Source organism: Adelges cooleyi, unplaced genomic scaffold, assembly GCF_023614345.1.
Source record: "Adelges cooleyi isolate 19-005CV unplaced genomic scaffold, UGA_ACOO_1.1 ACOO_flye_CR_arks_rails_tigmint_CR_PRNA_23, whole genome shotgun sequence".
NCBI classification, from domain to species: Eukaryota; Metazoa; Arthropoda; class Insecta; order Hemiptera; family Adelgidae; genus Adelges; species Adelges cooleyi.
The window spans coordinates 14,741,160-14,768,980 of NW_026095893.1; the positions used below are offsets into that span (position 1 = coordinate 14,741,160).

General features: G+C 28.1%; 5 protein-coding genes across 6 annotated transcripts in view; 2 read left to right on the forward strand and 3 right to left on the reverse strand.

Moving 5' to 3' along the window:
* Positions 1–11,524, reverse strand: part of LOC126836159 (probable E3 ubiquitin-protein ligase HERC1) — a 32,480-nt gene extending 20,956 nt beyond the window's left edge. The window contains exons 1-18 of the mRNA XM_050569324.1: positions 11,313–11,524; positions 9,921–10,290; positions 9,686–9,857; positions 9,453–9,626; positions 9,133–9,380; positions 8,652–9,060; positions 8,393–8,569; positions 8,041–8,318; positions 7,826–7,978; positions 5,852–6,015; positions 5,463–5,585; positions 5,264–5,395; positions 5,053–5,203; positions 3,627–3,779; positions 3,416–3,550; positions 2,280–2,400; positions 297–449; positions 46–240 (exon numbers count right to left, since the gene is read on the reverse strand). Coding sequence (XP_050425281.1) covers positions 46–240; positions 297–449; positions 2,280–2,400; positions 3,416–3,550; positions 3,627–3,779; positions 5,053–5,203; positions 5,264–5,395; positions 5,463–5,585; positions 5,852–6,015; positions 7,826–7,978; positions 8,041–8,318; positions 8,393–8,569; positions 8,652–9,060; positions 9,133–9,380; positions 9,453–9,626; positions 9,686–9,857; positions 9,921–10,274 — 3,292 coding nt within the window. The 5' untranslated portion in view covers positions 10,275–10,290; positions 11,313–11,524. The remainder of the gene's footprint in view (positions 1–45; positions 241–296; positions 450–2,279; positions 2,401–3,415; positions 3,551–3,626; positions 3,780–5,052; positions 5,204–5,263; positions 5,396–5,462; positions 5,586–5,851; positions 6,016–7,825; positions 7,979–8,040; positions 8,319–8,392; positions 8,570–8,651; positions 9,061–9,132; positions 9,381–9,452; positions 9,627–9,685; positions 9,858–9,920; positions 10,291–11,312) is intronic.
* Positions 11,525–16,021: 4,497 nt separating this feature from the next.
* Positions 16,022–17,366, forward strand: LOC126835909 (DNA-directed RNA polymerase III subunit RPC7-like). Its single transcript, XM_050568781.1, has 2 exons — positions 16,022–16,029; positions 16,679–17,366. The coding sequence occupies exons 1-2, from the start codon at positions 16,022–16,024 to the stop codon at positions 17,364–17,366; spliced, it is 696 nt and encodes a 231-aa protein (XP_050424738.1).
* Positions 17,367–18,588: 1,222 nt separating this feature from the next.
* LOC126835538 (polycomb group RING finger protein 3) lies at positions 18,589–20,993 on the reverse strand. The gene is made up of 5 exons (XM_050568198.1): positions 20,667–20,993; positions 20,431–20,583; positions 20,226–20,371; positions 18,959–19,102; positions 18,589–18,894 (listed from the first exon to the last, which is right to left on the reverse strand). Exons 1-5 carry the CDS (start codon positions 20,950–20,952, stop codon positions 18,769–18,771), a joined length of 855 nt encoding a protein of 284 aa, XP_050424155.1. The 5' UTR covers positions 20,953–20,993; the 3' UTR covers positions 18,589–18,768.
* A 370-nt stretch (positions 20,994–21,363) lies between these two features.
* LOC126835517 (uncharacterized) lies at positions 21,364–24,581 on the forward strand. The gene is made up of 5 exons (XM_050568170.1): positions 21,364–21,601; positions 21,676–21,900; positions 21,974–22,105; positions 22,172–22,278; positions 23,936–24,581. Exons 1-5 carry the CDS (start codon positions 21,559–21,561, stop codon positions 24,044–24,046), a joined length of 618 nt encoding a protein of 205 aa, XP_050424127.1. The 5' UTR covers positions 21,364–21,558; the 3' UTR covers positions 24,047–24,581.
* Positions 24,207–27,597, reverse strand: LOC126835516 (N-alpha-acetyltransferase 40). Of its 2 annotated transcripts, none has more exons than XM_050568167.1 (3): positions 27,450–27,597; positions 26,839–27,206; positions 24,207–24,854 (listed from the first exon to the last, which is right to left on the reverse strand). In XM_050568167.1, exons 2-3 carry the CDS (start codon positions 27,156–27,158, stop codon positions 24,524–24,526), a joined length of 651 nt encoding a protein of 216 aa, XP_050424124.1. In that variant the 5' UTR covers positions 27,159–27,206; positions 27,450–27,597; the 3' UTR covers positions 24,207–24,523. The 2 variants fall into 2 exon arrangements, with proteins under 2 accessions (XP_050424124.1, XP_050424125.1); XM_050568168.1 differs by lacking the exon at positions 27,450–27,597 and adding an exon at positions 27,271–27,392.
* Positions 27,598–27,821: the final 224 nt, after the last annotated feature.

Genomic DNA, 27,821 nt, shown 5'->3' on the forward strand with positions numbered 1-27,821 from the left:
TTTGATGAAAATATGACTATTACTTGATAAAAATATGTAAATTACCAAATATACTATTGTCATCTAATTTTTCAATGCCAGAAGAAAACAATATATCTTTTAACCACTGTTCATTGCTTATTTCAGAAGGGCATAAAGGAGAACTAATTATCGAGTGACTTATCAAACGACCAATAAGTAAACAAAATGATGATTCTAACTCAATAAACCAAACCGAATAGTAGCTTGTCTTTCCTGTAACTAAGTAGATATGAATATTATAATATTTGTTTTGCAATCAAATTTCAAATACATGCCTTCAAGACACATTTTTGTATTTAATGTATGTAACGATTGAACAGTATTAATTAATGCAGCAACAATTGGTTGAATATGACAACTTTGGATAAAAATTAGAGAATTAATTGTGTTGATCATTGTCTCTCCAACTATAGAAGGTGCTAAAACAGCTAAAACAAAACAGTAAAATTATAATTATTTTTTACGCTCTAATAACAAAAAATAATATTAATTTGATGTGCGATACGTGATTTGTGGAGAGAACAGATTTGGCTGCCCAACTCCACTGGTAGAATGAAAAGGAAAAAAAATGAGAAGGGAAAAAATTAAATTAAAGAAGATATATTTAAGTTATCTGCACAAGTATTCAAAGCTTAATATTCAAATTTCCTAATAAAGAAATTATTCCTTCACAGTGTAGACAGGGTAGCTTTATTCTAACTTTTTTAATTTGTTGTACTTAGCTCTGCATTAATTTTTTTATTATCTTTAAAAATATCAGTATGATTAACTTCAACTGAAGAATAAAAACACCAATCCTCAAAGCCTTCGAAACGCCAATCATAATACCAATCATCGATGATTTAAATTAAAATTTTATAAGATATAATTTTATTGGAATCTATATAAAAGGTAAAAACAATATCTCGCTGATTTTATGATTTAAACAAAATACAAATGAAGTGAAACATCAAAAATGTAAAAATCTATTTTTATAACAAACCCTAAAATTGTAAGTAAAAATAAATTTTGAGTAATTCTATTAAGTAGTTCTATTTAGATCCAAGTACTGAACAGGAATTAGTCATATGAATTTTGCTGGGACTTGAAATTTGGCTATGTTTTTGACATAAATTACGATAGAATATACAAAAATGACATTGAAATCCCTACTAAATATAATAATTTTAAGGTGAACTACTAGCCTAAGTATTTTGCCCTAATTAAGAACTATTAGTTGGAATCAATCAACATTTATTTTTATTTAATATGATAGAATTTGTATTATAAAAATAGATTTTTCATATGTTTAAACTTTACTAGGGGTTTTTTTTTTTTTAAATAATAATAAAAATTGAAATTAAATATTATTTTTAGATTTTGAAGAAAAAAAAATTCCTTTCTAAAAAAAAAATAGAAATGAACCGCGGCCTATTCCTGTGTTATGCGGAGCCTAGGAACCCAAGGTTATCAAAATAAATAAGGGAACGCAACACTTGCTTTTTTTAAGATATAGAATAAATGTATTACAATTTAAATTAATATGCACGACACAAATATGTTAATTACACATACGACATAGAATAATATAAATGAATTAGTATAAAATATTAGATTAAGACGTCGAATGGTACAATAGTACAGACAAGTGAATAGCAATACAGCAACTGACTGAAGGGTACTGGACGACGGGGGACCGCTGGTCAGGTGTCATGCTAAAACCCTTGGTCAGCACATTCCAATTGGCCAACTGTAGTCGGGCGACTCAATATACTCTATACAGTATATAATATTATAATATAACAGAATAATAAGGGGTTCTTAACACCCAAAACTAAATCAAAACAACTGATTGAAGTTTCTGATTTGATGATAAGAATTGCAGACATTTTAAACGGGTCGAAATTGATGTTTCTTGAAAAATTATTTTTAAAACCTCTATTTTAGGTGTCAAAATGACCGCCTTGAATATACATAAATATATATATTTTTTTTTTTTAAATAAAACATATACATATTATTATTCTGTTAGTATGAGGAAATTCACATGACACCATACCCACAGCGCTTTGTACACATGTTTTTTAATTTAAAATTTATTACATTCCCCCCCCCCCTTAAAATGAGCAGAACTTGTGTGTAGTGGATTTAGATGTATAATACACAGAGCCCCAAAAATCTAACTCAATTCCACAGGTACCAAGTTTTATGCCTTATACCTCTGCGCCAAATATGGTGACATAATAAAGTACAAAGTAAAATAAATATATAGTATTTACCATCATAGAATGGATAGCTTCCATCTTTATATAAAGTGGCAGCCATTGTAAATAGTTTTTCAGCAAACACCAAATATAATTCCAAATGACTTACTAACAAACTATTTAAATTCAGACAAAACTGTAATAAATAATACAAACAAATTTATCAAAGACATCATTCATATAATAATTAACTGCTAATTTAGGTTGATATATTAGCTTCACAATTGTATGTAAGCTAAGGATGAAATGGAAAAAAATCGTAATCCATAGTAAAATTTCTACATAAGTTTAAGTAAAATTTAAGAATAAATTGATCCTTAATAGACAAAAGGGCGTAAGGGACATTTTGGTAATTGTTGAGGCACACAAAAACACGTTTAAAAAATGTAGTACTTGATGGATGTTAATTATTTTTATTTTGAACTTTGTATATTTTGATCTGAAATAAGTTTAAATAAAAAAAATTACTTTCATTATATTATTGAAATATGTCGCTTACACCATTTACGCTAACAACAAATATAACTCCAGGTGTTTATCCCAAAACTTATAAAGCTTAAATAAGCCATTTGTAATCTAGTAGTCACTTACATCTTTTTATGGTGGATAAAGCTGATTTTTCTGAATTTTTTATATCAAAAGGTCAATTTAGCCAAAAGAGTCGCTTACGCCCTTTTGCCTATTAAGGCTCAATATCTACTTTACCGGTCACTCTTCTTTTTAATTTTTATTGCTAGTTATTTAAACCTAGTTACGAAAATGCAACAAATCAGTGCTACTCGCAATTCGTTTTTAGATATTTATAATTTGAGCATAATAGAATGCACTCTAGATTTAGATTGTTTTAGCTTGTATTAGACCAAAAATAATTATAAATATATAGTTAAAGTATGTAATAAACATTATGGTTTAATAACATTATTTTGGTAGACAGTTGAATAAGAGTAAAGGTCACCAGAGTATCACACTATTATGCACAAACTTTAAAATATTGTAACAATAAATAGCGAGTAATGCTTAATTTTTGTATAAAAGTAATCAGCTTGAAAATACAAATTAAAAAAATGAGTCCAATAAATTATGCTCGTATAAGCAAAAACTTGCTAAGTAAAAAAATATATCACTAATACAAAAATAAAAAAAATACATACATCACTATGATGACAAGGTTTTAAATTATACACTAATAAGTGTGACAACAGCAATTTGTGCAAAGAAAAAAGTATAGTATCCAATTTATTGCCTTTTTTGAATGCAGTATAATTATCTGAACGTAATAAGTTAATCTGTAAATAAAGTGTAATTAGTAATAAAATATAATGCTTACTTTTTTTTTATACACGTGTTTAATTTAAAACTTACAGTACTATCAGTCAAATGTTTCAACAGTAACTTCATTACTTCTTCAATGGACGAATAATGAATTCCATATAAATCGGTTGATTTAACACGAAATAATGAACTGACATGACTATTATCATTTAAACTTGATACAGTAACATCTAAGAGCAATTTCTGAAACCAAATATTTATATTATTTTATAAATTATAATTCAAATAAACATATCATATATATTTTTTTTATTTTTAAATTAAGGGGCTCTATAACTTTTAAAAACATACTTGAATAAATTCCAAATTTTAAGAAATTTAGAAATAGTACTACCGATTAATTTTGCCAACCAAACTATGATTATGTTTAGCCCTTTTCTTACAAGGGGTAGAACTTTTTTCGATTTTTAGGTGAGATTTTAGGAATTAAAGTTTGAAAATTATTCTGAAGGAAGATTTAAAATGGTTATAACCAGGGAACAATAAATAGAAACAATAGAAACAATTTTTTTTTTTTGACATTTTCATGTCTTAACTCTGGCACATATCCGAAAAAAGTGTTACAAACAAATTGGTAACAAAAAAAGCATAAGGAGATGGGGTTGGGGGTGGGAATAAAGTTGGGGTGGGAATGGGAATGGGATGGGGATGAAATGGGGTTGTGGGTGGGAATAGGCTTGGGGTAGGAGTAAGAGATATGAGATAGGGTATGAGATAGGGGGTAGGGGGTAAGATATAGGAGTTATGAGATAGGGGGTTGGGAATTAGGGTAGGGGTAAGAGATAGGAGCGAAATTTATTCGGTAATTCATTCAGACATGAAAATGCTCTTTTGTGGTTGCATAATCGGCTGAAAAACTTTTTTACAAATGAGTTCAACTATAACTGTTTGAAAAAAACTTTTATTTAACAAAGTTATAAAAAAACTTTTATACATCAACATGTATAAGTAAAAATTAACTGTTTCATTCGACCCCTCGTTATAACATATACAATTTTTTTATAAACCTGTAGTCAAACTTTTTTTTATGAAGAAGAAATTACACTTACACCGTAGTAATTTCCAGGTTGCTATGTAAGAGTTAAACAACAGTCAACAAGTATTGCGAATCTTTACATTATAATGCTAATTACGACGTATGGGTAACAACAGTAATAAATTATTATAGACAGAATGTCAACTCTAATCGTATTCACCCTTTTATTAAAAAAACATTTTACAACACGTTATCTCACTACAATACCTTTATTGATATTTGTAATTCAACTATTACAGATTTTCATCTAAGCGTTTACTTGAAAGTGATTTTATTACTTTCAGTTGTTATAATTCATATAGACCAGTGACCTTTCCTGCCCCAATATGCTCCGTCCCTACTGTACTGGTTTTTTGTTATTTGTTTGTATACAAATTTAACAATTTATATTGTCTAATTAATCTATTTTTTTTAATTTACTTGTCCTCTTGATAATTTTGTGTCTTGTGCAAGAAGGGACTTAAGTATGTTAAGCCGGCCTGAGAGTGGAGGTAAAAGAAGAGATGCACCAGTTGACAAACAATCCATTAAACTTTTTTCTACAATTTCCTTTACTTGCAAATCCACAAGCCTAAAACAATAGAAACATTCTATTTAATTACAGTAATAAATTTTCATAACATATATTTACTTTAGAAGAAGGGTACGTAGTTGGCTTGTTTCATTACCCAAAAGTTTGGAAAACTTATGACCGGACACACGAGCAAAGTATAAATGATTATTGAGCATATTTAAACTTAAAATTAGCATTTCTTCATTAAGTCTAAAATATAACAATTACAGAAATCAATTAATAGAAATTTTATATATACATATATACTTATACTAACTCATTTTGTGATGACTGTTGGTTCTCAATTTGCTCACAATATTTTTCAATAAATTGTCTCAACCACTTGAATGTACTTTCGTGCAGATCAATACAAAAAGGACTATGCCAAACATTTGTTTGTCTATATCAAATTTAAATAATATGAATTAAAAATTGTTACCTAAATTAAGAATAAAAGCAAATACTATTTTTTTGGAAAAAGATTTTAATACATTCTTTGTTTTTTTTTATTGAAGTAAATTACAAATTAACACACTTATTATTAAAAAATCTGTTCTTAAAAAAATATAAGGAGAGAAAAATAATTTTAGATAGTCAACACATTACTATAATCATATTGGTTATTAATATTTTATTTAAGCATTATGATGGTATAATATATTATACCTGTCTGGTGGCAATGTAGTCCAAGCAACGCTGTGTGATGTGCCAGCTGAAATTTGATTAATTTGTTTGCCTTCTAAATTAATGACTTTACTTGGTCGACTCACAGGACTTGTGGAATGGCCTTGTCCACATTGTCCTTTGCCATTAGAACCCCATGCATACACCTAAAAAAATACACATTCATCTTAACCATTTTTTCTTTTTTTGCAGTAATAGAGTGATTCATTAAGGGTAAGACACTCATTTCTCTTAAAATAATTGCAATTTTGTAGTTTTTGTTGTTGAAAACATTCGTTTTAAAATATTTTGGTGACTGTGCGTTGATACACTGCCACCTTACCCCACTCCGTCACGTACCAACTTTAATTTACAAAAAGTAAATAAAAATACTATTTACCTTCAATTTGAATAAAATAATAATTTTAATATTAAAATTTGAAAAAGTATTAGTTTTAAAATATTCTAAGTTATTACTATAAAGATAAAAAAAAATGTTTATATAAATAATTCTCAACTCTTTATTTATATACAGCAGCGTTCTCGACCCAAATTGGAGTCGCAACAAATTATTCAAAAATAATATACATTTATTTTTCAGTATGATTTTTTTTTTACAATTATTAAAAAAAAAAATCCTAAAATAGTTTGAAAAAAAAAATTGAGGAAGAAAATATAAATAGTCGGTACAACTTATAATTTGTTTATGACGTGAATGTGTTCTTTCTGCACATTTTTTTAAACAGATCTAAGAAAGAAAATATTGATTGGCATCTTAACTCTAATCATACGAAATTGATTAATAAGCCATAATATTTTTGGAAGGAACACTAAAATAAAATAAAACGTACAAAGATTGATCATCCAACTCACTAACATTCTCATTAAAAAAACTACAAAAGCATCATTTGACATTGCTTGGAAAATTGCAAATCACATTAAAGAGACTTATTAACTAAACCGGCAACTATTTCAATGGTTAAGACTATCTGTAGAGATGACATAGCTCACTATTTAGAATTAATTACGCTTTCAGATAACAATATTAAACAAAGAATAGATTTTAAAACAGCTAATTGTCATGAGTTATTTTATTATTATGTTATTGCAGCAAAGAAATTTTCAATTTAAATTAATGAATTTTATTGATATATTTTCACATAGTTATGTTATTAACCTAGGGTAAATCCAAAATTTCGTGTACATTCTGGCATCAGAATACCTCCTATGAAAATGTAACCTAGTTATTACTCTAATTTTTTATTAGATTCATTTATTCATTATTCCATTCAGTCATGTACTGTATTGTATTTTTGTTTTCAAAATAAATGTTAAACTATGATTACATTTTTACAGTTTAATAATATCATAATTTTGTTGGTTAGATAGCAAAAGGGTCTAAGCAATATGTTTCGTAATTTTCAGGAGAGCTAAAAACGTTTTTTTGTGACTTTTATTATTATTTTTTTTTTAAATAGCAATAACCTGAATAAACCCTAATATTGTATATAGACGAATATTATATACTAATAAAACTTGTAGTTCGGAACCGCCTACTGTGCATTAAAATACGACTTGAGCGGCAGACAATGAGTTTCGGTCTGCCGCCCGGGTATCTTCTTTAAGTGACTGAATTATACACACCTTGTCACTTAGATCCTTTTGTCATGTAACTGATGATGAATTGTGTTGTGATAACAAATGTTTTGACACAATAATTATGTTAAAACATTGAAAAATTATTATTTAATTTACCTATATTTTTCTTTTTTACAAATCTGTTTTTATTCAAATTTAGGCATAGCATGTGCAAAATTTACTTACATGTCTTTAATTATATAAATTATTAAGTTATTTAATGCTAATATATAATTTTTTTTTTTTTTAACTAATGAGTACCATTAAAATACTCAATAACTAATTATAAATTAATCACCTTATTTAATAATTTTTATGTTACATATTATGATGGCTTACTTCACAATTTCTTGTTAGCGCCAAGCAGTGAGAATCGCCAACTGATATATCAATTATCATTGTTTGCATGAGATCTTCAACAACTGCAGGTGAAAATAGTGTTATATCAGCCGAACCACATCCAAGATTTGATCCTTGACCCCAAGTAAATACCTATGCTCACATTTTTAGTATTTAGTTAATACATATGAATGCTTCAAATTCCAGTTACTTACTTCACCAGTGCATGTAAGTGCAACAGAAAAATGTATGCCAGCAGCAACTTTTTTTATTTTATAATGTCGTAATCCTTCAATTTTTTGTGGTTTATAAAGTCTTAATGTATTTCCATGTCCTAGTTTGCCATTATCACCTGAACCAAATGACCAAACAGTATTGCCATCTCTCGAACATGCCAATGTATGAGTAGATCCACAAGCAACATAACCAACAGGAAAATCACTTAAACTTTTAACAAGAGTTGGTACAAGTCTCGGGTTGCAATCACCATGACCTAAAAGTAAAAATGAATTTTTTCCCAATTAATGTTAATTTTTTATAATTTATTGTTTTTTTTTATAACACTACCCAAACGTCCATGATCGCCTTCACCCCAAGTGTATAATTGTCCATCACTTGTCACTGCAGCACTGTGTCTATAACCTGCACTAACAAGTTCTATAACTTTACCAACAAAAGGCCCTTCAATTAACTTAGGTTCTTTGTGAGTTACAACATCTCCATGCCCTAGTTTTCCATAGTCACCTACACACATATGATTATAATTTTTTAAATAAATATAATTTACATACATTTTTGCTTATTTTTATATTGTAAAATTATATACCATCTCCCCAGCTATAAACTTCACCAGTGCCACTCAATGCTAAAGAATGTCCGTCACATCCTTTTGAAGAAGATACTTGTTTTATTTTACAATTAATATTAATCCTTTTGGGAACTGGTTGATTTGACGAGTTGCCTAAGCCCAAACGGCCATAACTGTTTTTCCCGCAAGCGCTTACACAACCTTTTGTATCAATGATAAATGTACAATACTGTCCAGCTTCCACTTGTTGTACATCAGACAGTGATCTAACAAGACGTGGTACATCTGTAACTTCTGTTGCACCTTCAGCATGTTGATTTGATGAGTTGCTTCCCCACATGAATACTTCACTTACTGGTTGAGATAGTTCAGCACAATTTTGATTTAAGGGAGTGCGAACTACTGAAGTTTCACCAAAAGTTACAAGCTAATACATTAAAATTTCATTATTTATAATAGTAAAACAAATAAGAATATATATTTCAATATGGTAATTTACTTTTTTCATCAATAATAAAGCAACATCTTTTAAGGGTATATTATTTTTAGATCTATAACTTTCAATTTCTTCCGATCCAAAAGCAAACGTTAATATTGATGACATTTCTTCCAATACATGATAAAGTTTTTCAAATGGCAAACATACATCAGTAATATTCAGTGCCATATCAATCCATTCCAACAAATAAATTAGTGATTCACGTTGATAAGCTAGTAACAATGATAATTCAGCAAGTTTTTCTTTAACTGTAAAAATAGAAGATTATTAATAGTCAATAGAAAAAACAGTGTAGTGTTTTTGATGAACAAAATATATACCTTGAATATTTGTTATGTAATCAGCATTGATACATTCTTTTACAAAATGCATGACATTATCCAAGCAATCCAAACCTAGTTGTGACAGTTCTGCTTTGCTGCCTAAGGAAAGAGGGCTTAATTGCCGCATTACACTTAATGCTGTACTAAGGACTTCTAAACCCATATTGATATCTGACAACAAAAATAACCTTTTTTTTATATATTATTAAGTTTCCAGAATATAGTATTACCATGAGTGCTTTTGTTTTCCCAACTTTGCTTCAATAAAGTAAAGAACATAGTAAGACCTGTTTTTACTGCTATCTGTAGAAGAACTTGTGAACCAGTTAACTTGGTAATAGGCTTAACCGTCTCATCAATTGAATTTTGTGGTGCAATTACTATTTGCACATTTTTGTTTTCCTATTCAATAATTAAGTTGTTATTAGAAAAATTAACTAATAAAAATATTTCAATTCAAATTACTTTTGACGAATAATATTTCACAATAAGTAAATCATATAAATGATTCAACAATGATAGTTTTTTTTGTAACATTTTTGAAAATGTTAAACTGTCATAGTATCTCTGCGCTAACTCATGATGACTTCTAATTATATTTATTTTTCGTTCGACTAGCTTATCCATTGACATACTTGGCAACGAGTATACATTTTCATCAATTTCATATCCAATTCCATTAACACTACTCAATATTTCCATTATATTATCATCAGATGTTGAATGTTCAAAGTTAAGCAACTTTGAAGCAATTTCAGCATCTGATTCCATGTTAAATGCTGAAAGAATCTTTGATATATTTACATCGATGTCTTCCATTTTCACTTTTGAAAATCTATAACATTATTAACAGTAAAACACAATTTTATTAAAATAATAGAACAACAATTTACTCACCATCCCATAAATGTTTAAACTAGCTATGTATAAATATTTAAACATCATTATAAAATTAAATGAATGACTATATTCTAACACTATACTCATATTTGCTATATGCTTATACTACAACCTCCAAATAATGACTCCTATATTACCCCGGATTGAAAATTAAATGATTAATTTAGTAAAAAATCAGATTGCTGTTAAGTATACAACCATAATTTTTAGTTTATAATAAAATAAGAGTTCGCGGCAATTTCCCCGAATCTAAAATTCCGACAAACCAATTACCCGACAAGCTATTACCCTGACAAAAAATCCATTTTTTGGTTAAATGATTTATTAAGTTTGGTTATAGGACTATTGTGTGCGCCAAGATGCCAAGGAACTCAAGAGTTTTCGCCCTCGTCCTTATAGTCTTCGTACTACAAAACAATTTTTCTAATTTAAGACTGGGTTGTTTGCCACTTTTTCTTTAGCGTTGCTTTCACCAACCGCCCTAAACAGCAACCAGTCTTCCCTTGGCTAGTTTACCTTCCACATAGATTTCGCTATAGTATTTTGAAAGGAAAATTGTTGTCGGGAGAATTATTGTCAGGAAAAGTGCTGTCGAGTAATTGGTCTGTCGGGAAAATGGTCTGTCGGGATTTTGGACGGTAATCAAATAAAAGAACTATAAAAATTTTATAGAAAATAAGTGATGAGATTTTCCTGTGACACTTAAAAATTAGATTATTAAATTAAAATTCAACTTCAAAGGTTACTAAGTAAATACAACCAGTAACAATTAGTTATTACTAACACCTAATTTAATACCATCTAAAATGTATAAATCTAATAGATAATACATATTTTAGATTTAATCTATAATATGTATTATTGTTAGTTGAATAATATAAAAACTACCAAACAAATAATACACAAGGAAAATAAATTTCACGGCTAACTTTTTAATACATAAATTTCTATATTTACCTTTACATTATAGAACCAACAATCAATTTTATCCAATAAAATGTTGCTTTTTTCAAAATGGACACTTGGAAATGTTCATAGTACTATCGTTATTTTAAACCCTTTAAAAATGTAATAGCTTAATAACACAAACGTAAACAAAACGTATACATTAAATTTCTACTATTAAAAAAAATCAGTATATCATGACTAAATGATTAAAGATCAATTAACCATCTTCCATCACATAACATTTACCATTTAACAATTATTACCAATATTACAAAATGTTATGTTATCATAAAATAATATTACTATCACTTTATCATTTATGAACCACAGAATCGATAAAAGCAGTAGGGGTCACTTCCAATCGGGGTAACACAGTTACCACGAATGTTGCGTGCTACGATGTTATGTTACTCCGACATTTTTGTTACGAATGACAATTGCATCGACGACAATTGACACGAGTACATTTACAACGAAAATAAGTTTTCGTTAATTTTTTTTATGCCACGATTTACAGTTACATCGAAGTTCCATTTTTAATTATTGCTTCGAATTACATTTACCTCGAATTCCAGTTACATCGACATGACTTATCAAAATATCTTAATGTTATGATTTCGCTATTTTAAAGGACATTTACATTGATAAACATTTTATGGACCTTAAATTCCATTTACACTGACATGACCCAACAACTAATTTATATAAAACTATAAATAATAAATTGATAAACTGTAAAATTGTAATACTTATTCACTCTGTTACTTTATCGATACAAATATAGTATACTTAAGGTAATTTTATCAACTGCTTGTTAAAATAATTTAAACTTTATTTAATGTTAATCGTTGTTAAACTAAAAAATTGACTTTATCTATTTGACTCTTTCGGTTAAATTTTAGCTGAATATTAATCACAGTTAGTTAGCATATTATAGTTAGTTAAAAACTTTAAACTGAGAATTGAGATTAGTATCAATATTATCAAGTAATATTTAATTTTACTGAAATATCTACTATCTATTGTTTTATAATATAATATTCCTATATTATTATTAGTTATTTGCTTGCTTTTACACACTTAAAACCTTTTATCGAATTATAGTGATGAGGTATACTTTATGATTGCATGTAACAAAACATAGAATTAACAGTTACATTGTAGGTAGTTATTTCAATGTAACTACCAATTCAATTCAAAACGGATGCTTAAATTATAAATATTGTATTACCTACACGTTTGATATAAATTGTATGCATATTTAATTCTAGATGACTGAAATAATTAGATTAGTAGCAGTAGTAGCGACCATAATAGTGACGCAGAAGTTTATTTTTTAGATTATATTATAAACCAATATTTTCAATTTTTTATTTAAAATGTTATGCCTAAAATAAATTCAAATGCAATTCGGGAATAAATTATCATTGAATTTTCAAAAAAATAATTTTGGAGATCTTCAAAAGAGAAAATTGCAAATTGACTTCCTAAAAAACCTAGAAAATTTGTCGAAAAATGCATACATATATTAAAAATTAAAATCCAACATTGGGAAGTATGTCTAATTAAGCACCGCTAGCAGATGATATTTACCAATATAAAGTTAACAACATTTTTATTTTAACGTTGTAACATACTTTAATTAATAATTATTAATAAATAAACCTTCTGTTTGTAAAACCCACTTTACTTAAGCTAGGATTAAATTTGACTGATAAATTCAGAATTTTTTTAATCTCCGATTAATCTTAAACCGAGATTACATAAACGACATTTTAACCACCGAATGATAAAATTGTCCTTAACAATAATGTATTTATAATAGTAATAAATTTACGCTAATGAGGCAATTTACAATTTGTTTACAACAAGTTTTACAATAATTTATTTAAATATTTACAACAATATGCAATAAACTTGACAAATGATTTACCAATTACAACTAAAATTGTAGAGAAAAATAAAATAAGTATAAAAAACTTGTAGAGTTAATAGAAGACTATAAATAAAAAATGTAAATAATAAATAAGCTAAGTTAAAAGTGCTTATTGAGAGCACTCAATAAGCCAACATTTTGAATTGAATTACACGAGTTATAATTCGGTTTACTGGACCGAGATAAATTTGTCGTTGTGTAGAAACGTAAAATTGCGTATAAAATCGTAAACTAATATTTAGTACAATAAATGAATCCAATCATCATTTTTCAGAACAGTCTTATATTTATATAATTTATGATATAGTTATTTATTTATATGATATATTTAAAAATATATCATTTAAATTCTGTCAACATAGTATTTTATAGACGATTCAACAATTGGCTTTATTTTCTTAAAACTTTAAAAAGTAAAAAATATAGGAATAGTTTCTGGATCGATTTTACAGATTGCTAAGGAGACTATGTTATAATTCAAAATAAAAGCATATTCAAGGACTGACCTAACAAAATTTTAGTAGGTTTAATGTGATTTATGCATTTTGTATTGTTAACATTTTAACACAGGGCCGGATTTATGGAGGAGTGGGGCTCCCGTTAGGTTGTTAGGGGGGGGGGGGCTCACCATTAAAATTGGTATGAGCGTTAAAAAAAACAATACCAAGTAACATTTTGTAAGTTTTACAAAAGACAACATAATATAAAATTAAAATGCATCTCCATGGACACGCATATTCTTTATAATAATTTGTTATTTACAAAATAAATGATTGTAGAAATGATAACATTTTACTGATACTTATTATTTTCAATAATGAATATTATAATAATAAATTAAAAAATATTAACAATTTAATAATATTTTAATTGTACGTCCGTGATTCAGTTTTGTTTATAACAATTTTTGTTTTAGAAATTAGATTATATGTAGATATAATAACCTATACAAATTCTCTATAATCTATATATTTTAGATTCTGTAAGATTTCTCATTTTAATTTTGATAGAATTATTATTATAAATAGTAAATACATAATCATATACAACGTGATTGCCACCGCCACGTACATTGTAACACGCAAACGACTAATAAAATCATTTTATTTTCAGAAATTAATAATATTATTAAAATTATCTGTTTTGACAAAAAAAAAAACCAAATATTTTTATTCCTAACCAGTATTAAAATTATAGGCTAAACTGTACTTAAATTTTACCCAAACTACTATAAACGGCCGTTAATGATATTTCCTAAGTACTAAAAATGTAATAATTATTTATGAATGATTTTAAAAATCTCAAATATATATATTATGCTTAAAATTTGTTTGCTCTAACCTCGACAGAATATTTAAAAAATAATTACACTATCTAATCACTAAATGGGATAAAGCTACATTTTAATGTTGTTAATTATGTTAATTGTCTTTTTTCGATCTTGAAAGATCCCATGATGTTGTGAGCCCTGGGTGAGCGGGCCATGGTCCTTTCTGGTATCCCTTAATCCATTATGTTGCGATATAGTGCCTAGTTAATATTTACTTATTTGTACAATCACTGAAGCCAAAAGTCAATACAAATACAAAATACAAATTGAATTATATCAGAGACGATTCTACAAAAAATGTTTAGAGGGGTGTTGAACAAATATTTGATACACAACATTGATGTAGAAGATGAAAAGTAACAAGAAATAATTTCATGGTTTGTATCACTTTTGATAAACAAAAGCAGATATCCAAAAGTCAAGAAATTTAACAGCATAATATAAATGTTTTTAATTTACCACTTAATAATGTCATTAAAAAAAGGTATAATCTATACTCTATACCGTTGATTTAAAATTTAAACACTGGTTTAGGAACCAAACTATTCAATATTATTACTTTTTTATAATACCAATTTGAGTGTTTTCACATATTAATCGTAATTAAAAACCAACTTTTATATTGTAAGTTATTGTCCATTTTAAGTGACTCTCGTCTCTCAGTGTCATACAAAACCTCAAAATTGTTTATAATACCAGTCACAACGGATTAACAACAATATATATATTCAAAAATCTATCTGAAACCCTTGGGACTTAATTTGAATCAATCACCTACATTCTAAATTATATATTACAATCAGATTTATACTTATTATTCATAAAAAAAATTGTTTATAAAATTCTTCTATCTTTTTTGTATAACTTTTCTATTTCAAATGTATAGCCTACTGTATTCAATTATGTATGTCAACTAATTAAATATAACCCTTACAATGCCCTTTGTTGCCCTTGCCAAAGGTTTTTAACCAATAATTAAAAGAAAGATATACTGTAAATTAAAATGTGCAATTGATAATAAAGAATACACTATAAAACGTAATTAATGAATTTAATACATTAAATTCATTATGTACAATAACCCGATTCTGTCTTTAAATTTATCAGTAGTTAGTCAAAAACTTTTGTGTAGAGTTGGATTTAGTTGCGGAATGGACAGTGTTCGGCCCATTATAGAAATTAACTCATTCGGCCCACAATACAGTACTAGCGACAACTATATTTAATTAGTAATTTGTAATTTCCCTGTTTGTACACCAAACGAGTTCCAAATCTAAGACATACAAATACTGACAATAATATATAATATATTTTCATTATACAATCATAGAATTCACGGAATAGTCGGTGCCCGGTGGTCAAGTATTCTTATCATGTATAGTCGAAGTAAAATACTTTCATGGTATCACAATATCGAGTAAACTGTTGTATGATTCATTTAATTACTTTACGATGTCGGAGTATGTTAAATTCGGACTAACCGTCTAATCGTAGCAATTGTATATTCGAAGTAGATTATATTCGTGGCAAATGACTGATAAAGCAATGTCGGAGTAACTACAAGTCGTGGCATGCAACATTCGTGGTAACTGTAGCAACCCCTTCCAATCCTTGATAATAAAAATATGGATAGGACCACGATGAAGGGAAGATGTAGGGAAGATAAGGTGACGCCACTCCAACTAAATCAGTGGGTCAAAAAATTACGGAATTTTGGTAGTAAAATGTTGTCACGTAGATAGCGCTACCATTCGTCCGGAGGCCGATTTTTATATGGAACTAATAGGGTTTTTTACATATTATTATACGTTACTGTCATTTTTATTGCTAAATAAAAATATATTACATGTAATTTAATTTTATACAGGACAATTGATTATATATTATTTTAAAAACCACAATATTCGTATATGTAGTCTAATTAAATGTATTATTTATTCTAATTTCTATTCCACAAAAGACGTTTTTGGTCGATCGATGACTATCCTTTTATAACAATACATACAATATAATAATACGTATTATATAAAAGAAAAAAATTGTCCTCAACAGTACCCCCCCCCCCCTATATCGAATTTTAAGCACCTCACGTATCCATCGAACTGAAAGAACTGAACCAGACGATTCACTCGATTTCAAAGCACTTGAACTCTTTCCTCCGCTACGAGCTAATGTTACCGAAATTGAAGAAAACCGTGAAGACGAAGATTTAATTTCATTCGAACAACAATTAGCCAAGCATTTTCATAGTGCTCCATCGTTTATACTTAAAGATGAGTTTACTAGTCCTTGGTCGTACCTCAAGAGTGTAGAAACACATAGTTATTTTCCTCCGTCCTTGCTACCAAAAAAAAAGAAAATTTCACCAAATGAAAAACCGTTAACAGACAAGCAGTGGATGGATAAATTAAAAGCCGAAGTAGCCAACCATGTTTATTTGTCGTTAAAACAAATTGTAACTACCACGAAAACCAAAATAAACGATTTCCTCAACCCAGCCAGTAAAAAGAAGGTAAAAACTGAAAACGGCCCTTCCACTTCACAATTGTTTAATGAAAGTGTTGTTAAAGAACTCGAGGAAGAGGAAGACATTAATGTCGAAGATAGCGAAGAACCAAAAAAGAAAGAGGAAGATGAAAAAGAAGGAGAACTAAAAGATATCGATGATGAGTTGGAAAGTGATGTCGACGATGAGTTAAATGATGGAACTAACTACAATACAAATTATTTTGATAACGGGGAAGGATATTTATTTGATGAGGATGATGGTTTGGATGATAATAACGCCATCTACTAATACGATTCAACTATTATTTTTGTGTAATGAGCTTTATTTTTTTTTATGTATCATATTATGTTTTTGTGGATCGTAAGTCCACAATTGCTTGAAACGCCCCCACCACACATTTCTGGTGGTTGTACAGTAAATACAATTTGAGCATCATCGTAAATGGAGATACCACATTAAAAAAAACGAGCCAAATACTCTACCTCATAGGTGGTTTGGAAACGAGTATACAATCCCTAATACGAAGTAACCGGTAAGCAAAACATGTAGTAATTTATTTTAAATATTAATAATAATTAAATTATATGCAGCAGTAAGGGTCCGGAATTAACTACAGACGAAATAATTGTACTAAGTTTCTCTGCTCAGTAAAATTCTTACTATTTTAATTCAAAATAAAATAATTGAAATAACATTTTTTTATATGTCTGGTTTGTTAGTTCTAGACAATTTTCTAGTGCTTGATTTGGTATAAGTAATGTATTCCTCCTTATTGACGTCTTTCAATAAGGTACACCAACGAAATTCGAAAAAACTAAAATTCATTGGTGTGTCCATAAGCCTAATCAGACGATAACGATAATATCACGTTTTTATTTTTACTTTAGGCTTTAAAGTTAAAAGAAAACTTACATCAAAATATTTTTTTTTTTTTTACATCATTTTCAGGAATACTTTAAATAAAAATGGAACAAAGACATAAAAGAAAGGTAATACAAATATTTTTCGAGGAAATTTTGGGGGGGTCCGGGTTCAGCCCCTAACTCTTCTCTTATCATTTTTTTCTTACCTCTAGCACAGACTTATAATATTATAAGTCTATGACCTCTAGTCTGTAATCTTTTATCTCTTATCACTAATATTTTATTATTTATTTCTGATCTCGTTTCTAATTATTTATCTTTAATCTCTCAATTTATCTCTTATCAATTATGTCTTAGCATTTATCTTTTATCACTTGTCATTTATTTCTGGCCTCTAATCATTTTTTGAGTTAGGAGCCGAAAGGGACTGAAAATTATGTGACCCCTCTTTTAAGGTGAGCTTTTTGCACTGAATAACAGGGTATAATTTTTTTTTTTTTTAAAGTCATTATTTTTTTACTTAACTGTCGAAATCTTCAATAGATAAAATGAAAACGGGGGGCTTATTTGGGGTCCCCCAGATGTTTAATCACCTATTACTTACCTTTCATGCTGGAACACCCTTTTATAGATATTTTTTGTATACATAATTTGTAATTTTAATTTTTATTAGCATTTGTATATATACAATTTAAATACTTAAAATTGTATTAATAATTTTTATATATTTATCATTGATCAATAAAATACGTATATACAAAAAATATATTAATAAATTATTAACACATACAAACACAAATAAAAGAACCTTTATCAAAAAAACTTTTTTATAAATCTATTTTTGGCCTGTACTGAAGTTTTAATGGTGGTTCTCGAAATCTCCATCTCGTTACATACACAAATTTAAGTGTATGGTCTTTTCCCAATAATTCATTATTGCACAGTATATCAATCTATAATCATAAAACACAATTCAGTCAAAAACTATTTCAGTTAGAAATACAATTTTGAACTTACATCTCGATATTTATCTGTTCCATCTAGTACTTTAACTGCAATAAATTTCTTTAGATGTGTAATTGTTGCTTGTGATGAAACTCTTAAGAACTTCTTTTTCAATGATTTTAAATGAGATGCAACACACTCTAGTCCAATATTAACCTAAAAAATGGAATAAATCATACATTTTAAAAAGTAATTTATATTTATATTTTTTAAAAATAAAGGAATAGAAAAATGGTCCTCAACAAATGGAACTGGACCAGAGCAACTCGTAAAATATGATTTTGTAATTCAGACCAACTACTACCAAAATTAGATTATTAACCCCAGACCAGATGGAACTAAAAAAGTATTTGCTATCTTAGCAAATATTGGCTTTACAAATGTGCAAGTTAAAATAAATACTACTCATAATGAAAATAAATAACCCAATAGTTTTTTTTGGGGGGGGGGGGAGAGGGTTTGCTTATTGCCAGTTTTGTTGCAAACATAACAAAAAAACAGATCGTTAGTCGCATTTATTACATAAGAAGTATGTATACCTATACAGTAGACATACAAATTCAAATCCATAAATAAAAAATAATAAAAACAATTTTTGGCAATAAGCGGTGACATAGTAGACGAGGTTGGGTACTTAGGAACTTTTGTACAAAATAATAGTGGCTTTGATGAAGCTGTGACACGTAGGATCAGGTGCAGTTGAATCAAGTGGAAAGAATCCTCAGTTGTTTTATGTGACAAGAGAATTCCAATGAGACTTAAAGGTAAGTTCTACAAGAGTGTGGTGAGATCGACTATGTTGTATGGTTTGTAGTGTTAGGTAGAAGACCAGAAAATAGAACTGATAATGAGTGTAGTGAAGAAGAGAATAATAAGGTGAATGTGATGAGTGATGTGAGGAAAGATAGAATAAGGAACGAATCCATAAGAGGTAGTGTGCTTCCGTATCAAACAAAATGAGAGAAAGTAAACTGAGATGGTTTGGGTATGTTATAAGGAGAGAGCAACCGGAAGCATTAAGAATGGTAATGAAAATAAACTTAAGAGAAAAACAGGAACTTGGCCAAAAAAGATGTCGTTAGTTGCGATTGAGAATGATATAAGAACTGCTGGTGTGCAAGGATGATGTGGGAGGTATAGTGTTAAGTAGAAGTTTAGGATAAGGGTGCCCGATCCCAAATAGTTGGGATGAAGGCAAAGAAGAAAAATAATTAGACCATTTCTAATAAGAAAAAATTTAAATTCAGTAATCTAATATTTTAGGTCTATAATTATTTACTTGTTCATCAGTTCTGTGAAAATCTGAATCTACTGCTGCTTGATCTTGTGCCACTTTTTCATCATCAATTTCAGTACCAGCTGGAACCTCTTTTGGATAAGGTAAACCTCTAATTCGATAAAATTCTCGCTCTCTTTTAATTTCATCTAGAAATTAAATTTGTTATTGAAAAGACAATTTCAAGTAATTAAGAACTTTTAAATACCTAATTGAAGTCCAGGTACTAATTTAAAAACAATATCTTGCATTGTCCGATCAAAACTAATGTATTGTAAAGGATGCGATTGATGTATAACAATTTGACAAGTAGGACAACTGTTATTTTCTTCCAAGTGTTTTACAAGACAACTTTTGCAAACTACAAAGTAATACAATTCAGTGAAATTGTACAAATAATGTTATCCTAAATAAATAGATAATGTCATACACGGCTATACGTACAAGTATGTAAACATTCAGTGACCGTCGTAGCATCTACTAAATATCCTCTGCATATTTTACAAGTGATATGACAATTTAAAGTTTTTAATTTTATAAGTTTTTCCATATTTTTAACAAATAATGTTATGATTAAAATGTATAAAAAAACTACTGTAAAGTGTACGATGTAGTAATTAGCGTTTGTATTTAGTACTTGGTATTGGTCACTAGTCAGTACCCAGAGTCCAGACTCATACAATCTAGGTTTTTGGATCCTCTTGGCTCTTAACAATATTAAACAAAACATAAGTCATAACCATCAACCACGAATCGACTAATTTGGATTGCGGAATGACTCCGCCCTTCGTGGTCTTTTTTTTTCTAGGTTATAACCATGGCTACATAAGCCATGGTTATAAGCACATTATACCATTGATTATAAATATTATAGATAGCCCACCGAGACAAATTTAAGTTCTGGACGTCGACACGGGACGGGCGCTAGTAGTATCGTTTTCAATGATATTGATACTACTAGCGCCAATCCCGTGTCGACGTCCAGAACTTAAATTCGTCTCGGCGGGCTATCTATAATAATTGTTATCAAAGATTATACCATTTGAAGAATTGGCCATCTGTTATCATACAAATTATAAATAAGAAAATTTACATTTAGTAATCATTACTCATTTATCAATACTTCAGTTTCATACTCGTTGAATACTAAAATAGTAAAATGTAAATTATTCAATTTTACAAGCTATCAATTTCCTTAAGACTTATGAAAAAAAAAAAATATTAGCTGACTGGTATTTAGAGTCAAGTATTTATCATAAGTATTAGCTTTGACAAAATGTCACTTAATACATTAATATATTAGTTGTAAAATGTTTTGGTGTTCTTTATTAACATAATGCACTTTATTTGTTACATATGTTTGGCTAGTTACTTAAAATGTAAAGCAATTTTATAATCATATTTCTAAATAGTTAAACAAGGTTGTCTAGTTATACATGCTATTATTTTTTAGGTATTATACCATTTGGTATATCTAGTAGTGTAATTTCGTCCTACAAATTATTTAGGATCACTCGCAGTACACCATTTGATGGTGTGAAGATTACACAAGATGATTTTGAAAGCATTAATCAAGTGCATTTACCTAACAAATCTGAGATTGTGTTGTTAGAAGATAACTCTTCCATTAACGCCAATTTTGCTATTAAAGAACCATACAAATTGCAAAATGATACAGGTTAAATAGGATGGACTTAAATAATGTAAACTGCATTTCTATCAAGTTTATTTAATGTGTTTTTTATTTATAGATATAAGTATAAAATTGAACGACACAATTGCAAATATTACATCATTGCCTGAATTATCAAACTACATGACCACTCAAATTGTTCTAATATCAGGTGCATCGATTGTTGGCTGTGTGGCTATTATATCATTTGGTATAAGCAACCGAGTTCTATAGTAACTAATTCCGTCTATTGTCCTAAAATACAATTTTTGTAAAGTTATTTTAGGATACATAATGTACAAGAGAAGTAGATGGAACACTCCACAAGCATTAGATCACTGTAGCAATGCAGATTCCATTGGTTACTTAGATGATATGTTTAAAGTGAGTATAAAATAATTCATTTTTAATAAGGCGTCTTAACATTTTAACATTCAAGATAATTAGTGCTTTATGTAAGCTTAATAGGTTATAATAGTAAACGGTATAAAATTCCAAGTATAATATAATATATTATCCACAATTTAATAAGTGAATAATTAAAAAATATAATAATGTTAGTCCAATTAATAATGTCAAATCTGATTACACAATAGAATAATAATAAAAAAGAATACAATTTTTTTTATAATAAATTACATTTCCTTCTTTTCGGAACATTTGTTAAAAATTGCCTTGAACCACTTCTTCTTAAGTACTACTAGTTTTTTTCTGTAGTTAACAAAATACTAATGTAACAATAGTATCATTTTTTTTTGTGAACATTTCCATCGCATGAGAGAAATAATTAAATGTTGTATAGAGTAGGAATAATTATTGTGCAAATTTTTTTTTCTGGTTTTACCAGTATACATTTTTATGAACATTATGTTAAATATAAATTCATAATTACTGTAACTAATAAAATTGGTTGGCTTTTGTATATGTGTTTTGTTGAGAGACGAACGCTGCATACTATATAAATATAGAAAAAGCCTACCAAGTAAAGGGCTTACCAGGATTTGTTCGGTATCCTGAGTAGCCTTTGCTATTTACTGTATGATTATGTTTTGCTATTTTTTCTCTATATAAAGAGGAGGAGTGGCTAAGGCGGCAGTGTGTTAAAGCTCATTGTCGCTGGTCCGACACTTGGTCAAGGGCAAGCAATTGTCTGAAAGGAGCGAACATCCGTCCCCTCTCTGGCAACAGACGGATAAGCTGACCTGAATAGCAAATTCGACTAAAAAAAAAAATGGTCTAATAACCATGTAATGATGGCAACGTTTGGCCTATAGGCCTGTTAAGTTCACGTGATGATGACTTTTCCCCTATTACACTGTTTGATTTTAAAAATGTTAAATGCATATTGTAACTTGTATAGTAATACATAATGCTAACCAATTCATTACATGTTTATTTTTTGTTATAGAATACATAATTACAAAAATTACTATACTCTATTCAGGTTAAGATTAAACCACTTTTGCATATACAAACCGAGATTGGATAGTTGGACCCTATTGGCGATTGCTATACGTTCTGTAATTGGTCGTTAATCACCGACGACAACTGTCTAAGCCTAGGCACAGGTTATCTAGAGGCAGAATACGCAGTTTTGGCAAGTTTCAGTCAGCTGAGCGGTTTAATCTTAAACTAAATAGAGTATAGTACACAGTGTAGTTAAAAAAAATTCGGAAAAAAAAAAGGAAATTTCTTGTGAATTATTGCAATTTGATTTTTGCTTTTTTACACTTGAAAATAGGAAAGTTAATCAATAAAATAATTTCCCTCTTCATTAGTAATAGCCAATAGGTGTAAAGTCATTGAGGAATTTAATTTAGAAATAAAAGTAAAATATTCTTCTTTGGAGTCAATATATGGATGCAAGTAAGTTGTCCTTTAATAGAACTACAAAAAAATAATAATAATAAACTGAGAATATATAGGTCTATAGTAAAGATTAAAGAATATTTGGAGTAAATTTATCTTAAGATTTCACTTTTTAATTAATTTACATCAAATATAACTTCTAAGATAATAGTTTAGAATTCATTTATTTTAGGAAAATTCAGATGAAATGTACAGTTTGGACAACGATTCATTCCTAAACAGTTTAGAAGCCATGACAATTCAAAATTATTGGACTGAAAACGTAAAACATACAAAGCTTTAAAGAAGTAACAGCCTCTAAGTTATTAATTTTGTTTTCTTGGTGTTATATAGCATAACAAATGTTTTAACATGACACATGTTTAAACATTATTTTACTTTTAAGCTTAACATTATTAACAGTATTCACAAGTATTATTTTTTTATTATGTATATATCATTCAAATTTCTTTTTTTTAATTATTAGTATTATTTGATTAGTATACATTTTATCTATTTAAAACACTTTATATTTTTTTATTAAAACTATTGTTGTTTATAGACTTAAGTTCCTAAGACGTTTGTTGTGATTTGTTTACCTTCTTTTTTTCAAAACAACTACCATCAAATTATCTATATTTTAACTGAACTTAGAATAGGAATAATAATACAAAAAAAATGTTACCTTAATATTACCGAATATTTAATTTAATACATTTTAATTAATTATAAATCTAAAATAATGTGAATTGAGTTATATTAATATATCTTATTATTTTAGTTATACATTCTTTATAAGTAGTTTACTTAAAATATAATAAAAAGAATTTTTGGGAGAATACGATTCAATTTTATAATTTTGTGATAAATAAAAATTAATGACTTTATTGTCATTTTTTAAAACAGTTAATACAACACGTTTCATGTTATAGTAGATTGCCATTGTTTCTAAAAAGTTCATTAAATATCGTCCAAGACCTTTACTACGAACTTCTTGTTTTAGTTGAATTTCATAAAGATACAACACTTCTGTTAAGTCTTCAATATCAAAACGAAAGTGCACAAAAGCTACAAGTACTTTCTTGCTGCTTGTTTGACGAACTAGAATATACCTATAATACAAAATTATTTTTATTGAATACTACAAAAATCATAACGGCAATATTTATAAAAAAATATTGTAATTTATTACCATTTAAATAAGGGGATTGAAAGCGGGGAATTTTTATGTGGTATTATATAAGCAATATTTTGTATTTATGTGGTTTTTAATAAATTTTGGCTATGTCAATTAATTTTCAGGTTAATTTGTATAAACTCCAGGATATATTTTTAACCTATACAATATTTGTCCAAGAATAAAAGCCATTTTATTCCTACACAAAACCAGACAAAATTATGTGTACTTAGAATGATCGGGTTTTAATTCTGTAATAATATTTGATTTTAATCATTTTTCCAGATTTTTGAATAACTGTTTCATTTACTTAAAAATGACAATGAAGTAAATACTTAAAATTTGAGAAATTAAAATGGGATTTAAACACAATGTCACTTGAAATATAAAAAATATATTCCCACAATAACTTAGAAGAGATGTTTTCTTAATCTTTTGGTATATTCCGTTTACCGAGAGAATGCATCCCACGTAGCGCATCCAAATGACATAACGGTATTGTCTCCAGGCTAAATTTCCCCCACCATACGGCTGCTGGTAGGTTTCAATGTGAGCATTCAGTGGGCACGTCAGCATGTTTTTTGGGTGGGATGCGCAGGAATATATGAGAGATTTGGTTGGCTGATGGACACATTCTTTCGGTGAACAGAGAATAGTAGGATGATAGTACATTTTGGAATTAAATTATGTAAACTGTTAAGTATTAATCTTGACTCATTAAGAAATAAGTACTTCTTTAATAACTTATTAAATAATCTTGACTTAAATCATTGTACCTATTAAGTATAAATAGTTTTATGTTAGTAAAATTGTTACTTTTCTTTCTTTTAGTTTTTTTTAATGAACTGCACTATTGTTCACAGTCGGCCTGGCCAGGGCCGCGAACGTGGCCGGGGCTCACAGATGTATGGGAAACAAACAATGGGAACCAAAAGTTCAATCTATGATATCCCTTGAAATGAAAGCATTGTCTGTATGTAGATAAAATTGACAAATTATGTTAGAAACATTAGAAAGCTTGATTGAAACATATTATACACGTTTTTCAAAATGTGTGCTTTTTAATGCTGATGACGATAGTGAAGTCAGACTTACTTTTGAAGTTGTAATCAAAAACATTGTTTATTTTTTTTTTTTTAAGTGCAATAAATTCGTGAATTTTGACTGTTTGAATTTTTTTTCTTCAAAATTTTGTATTTTTTATGTTATAAAAATGGCACAAACGGAAATTGATTATTATATTCAGTCTTGACACCTTTTAATAAAAAATTAATTATTTTTCGTTTAATCCATGAAATGTTTAGCTAATTCATAAAAATTACTATTTTCAACTTAAAGTTGTTAAAAAAACATGTATGTACCTAACAAATATTTAAAAAAATTATAGTTGGTAGTTAACCATCAATAAATATATTTTGTTTTCCAAATTGGTCGTGACTTGGGGGAAGGGCAAAGTGATATATTAATTTCAGGGGAAATCACCTTTGTATAATGTTGTTCATTTTTGGTTTTTAAATTAGAGTCTATTTTTGAGGAAATTGTTATGGGGCCCCCTTAAGAGATTTAGAACCCGGGGCCCTTTGAGTGCCAGGCCGACCTTGCTATTGTTAATGAACTTGCTACACTCACATACAAGCTTTAAAGGTAGCATCATCTATTTTAAAATTCATATATGTAAAAAATGTTATTGTATGGAATTTCTGAACCTTACACTAAAGATTATTATTATTAATATTAGATGCTGATAAACTCAAATATTTTTACAGAATTAAAATGGGACCATTCTAGGTCAATAAATTCTAAAAAAAAAATCCATACGAATTTCATCGAAACAATATGGTTTCATATTGTTACAGTTTTGATCAATTTCAATTAACTATAAAGGCAACATTTTTATTATAATACTATTTTGTTCTTACCTAGCATTTTGATGAAACATTTCGGAACGTTTTTTTTTCTCCCTCCATCCCCAGGGACAGTTTTTGTAAGATTCGTACATGTTTGCTTTAAATAAAGAAAATATCTCCTCTTTGTGTATGTTTTTGAGATTATAAGACTTTGAGAAATAAAATGATAGGTCTAGATCTCCTTCTGTATATTGCATACTATGTAAGAATGGCAGTGTTGGATCACACAGTTCATTAGCTTGCTTGGCTAATTGGATGCTTCTTTCCAGATCAGAGCAAGATTCTAATTTTGCTAAATCGTTTTTAATCTGAGTTTTTTTAGAATCTGCCATTGTATTATGTATTTTACATTTGATTTTCTATTGTATACTTCAATGATTCTAGAAAAAATATTTAAAAAATTACCTACAACCAACAATTCACACTTAAAGTAGAATAGTATACCAATCATTTCAATTACAATATCATAATATATTATCTAAATAGGCAAATGATGAAGGAAAAATAATTTTCATATAATCTGTGATTTTACCATACGGTTGAATTTTACTGTGATAACACTATTAAAAAATTGGTTGAAAAATTGATTAATTATGTATTAGTAATCAATGGTTAAAACTTACATAGGGTTCCATAATATTATTTACAAAATTTGAGGATACGCTTATTAATTTCAACACAGCTCCCTTGAAATTGAAATATGAACGTTGATAAGAAAGCTGTATAATATATCGTTACACCATATTTAATTTATGGCTTTATACATAAAAATAATTCGTAATCTCCTTGCGCACATGTTTTATTATCAACTTTTTTTTATATAAATTATAATCGGTTATTTCCCTCCAAAATCACGTTTAAGTAATATACTATTAGTATATATAGGGGTAAAACACAGTTTTAGCAATTAAAAAGTTAACAAAATAATTACTATTAATAAATAAGACAATAAAAATAATAAAAACTCCAAATAAAGAATAATTAACATAAAAATA

Excerpts from the sequence above, each read along its gene's own strand:
- LOC126835538 (XM_050568198.1), bottom strand. The coding sequence starts at position 20,952 with ATGTTTTGTTTAATATTGTTAAGAGCCAAGAGGATCCAAAAACCTAGA. Across the intron at positions 20,584-20,666 it reads CACTGAATGTTTACATACTT|TTTGCAAAAGTTGTCTTGTA; the intron begins GTACGTATAGCC and ends ATTACTTTGTAG. Across the intron at positions 18,895-18,958 it reads GAACAGATAAATATCGAGAT|ATTGATATACTGTGCAATAA; the intron begins GTAAGTTCAAAA and ends TTATGATTATAG.
- LOC126835517 (XM_050568170.1), top strand. The coding sequence starts at position 21,559 with ATGCACTTTATTTGTTACATATGTTTGGCTAGTTACTTAAAAT. Across the intron at positions 21,602-21,675 it reads TTTGGCTAGTTACTTAAAAT|GTATTATACCATTTGGTATA; the intron begins GTAAAGCAATTT and ends ATTATTTTTTAG. Across the intron at positions 22,106-22,171 it reads TGTGGCTATTATATCATTTG|TTATTTTAGGATACATAATG; the intron begins GTATAAGCAACC and ends ATTTTTGTAAAG.
- LOC126835516 (XM_050568167.1), bottom strand. The coding sequence starts at position 27,158 with ATGGCAGATTCTAAAAAAACTCAGATTAAAAACGATTTAGCAAAATTA. Across the intron at positions 24,855-26,838 it reads ATGTTTCATCAAAATGCTAG|GTATATTCTAGTTCGTCAAA; the intron begins GTAAGAACAAAA and ends TTTGTATTATAG.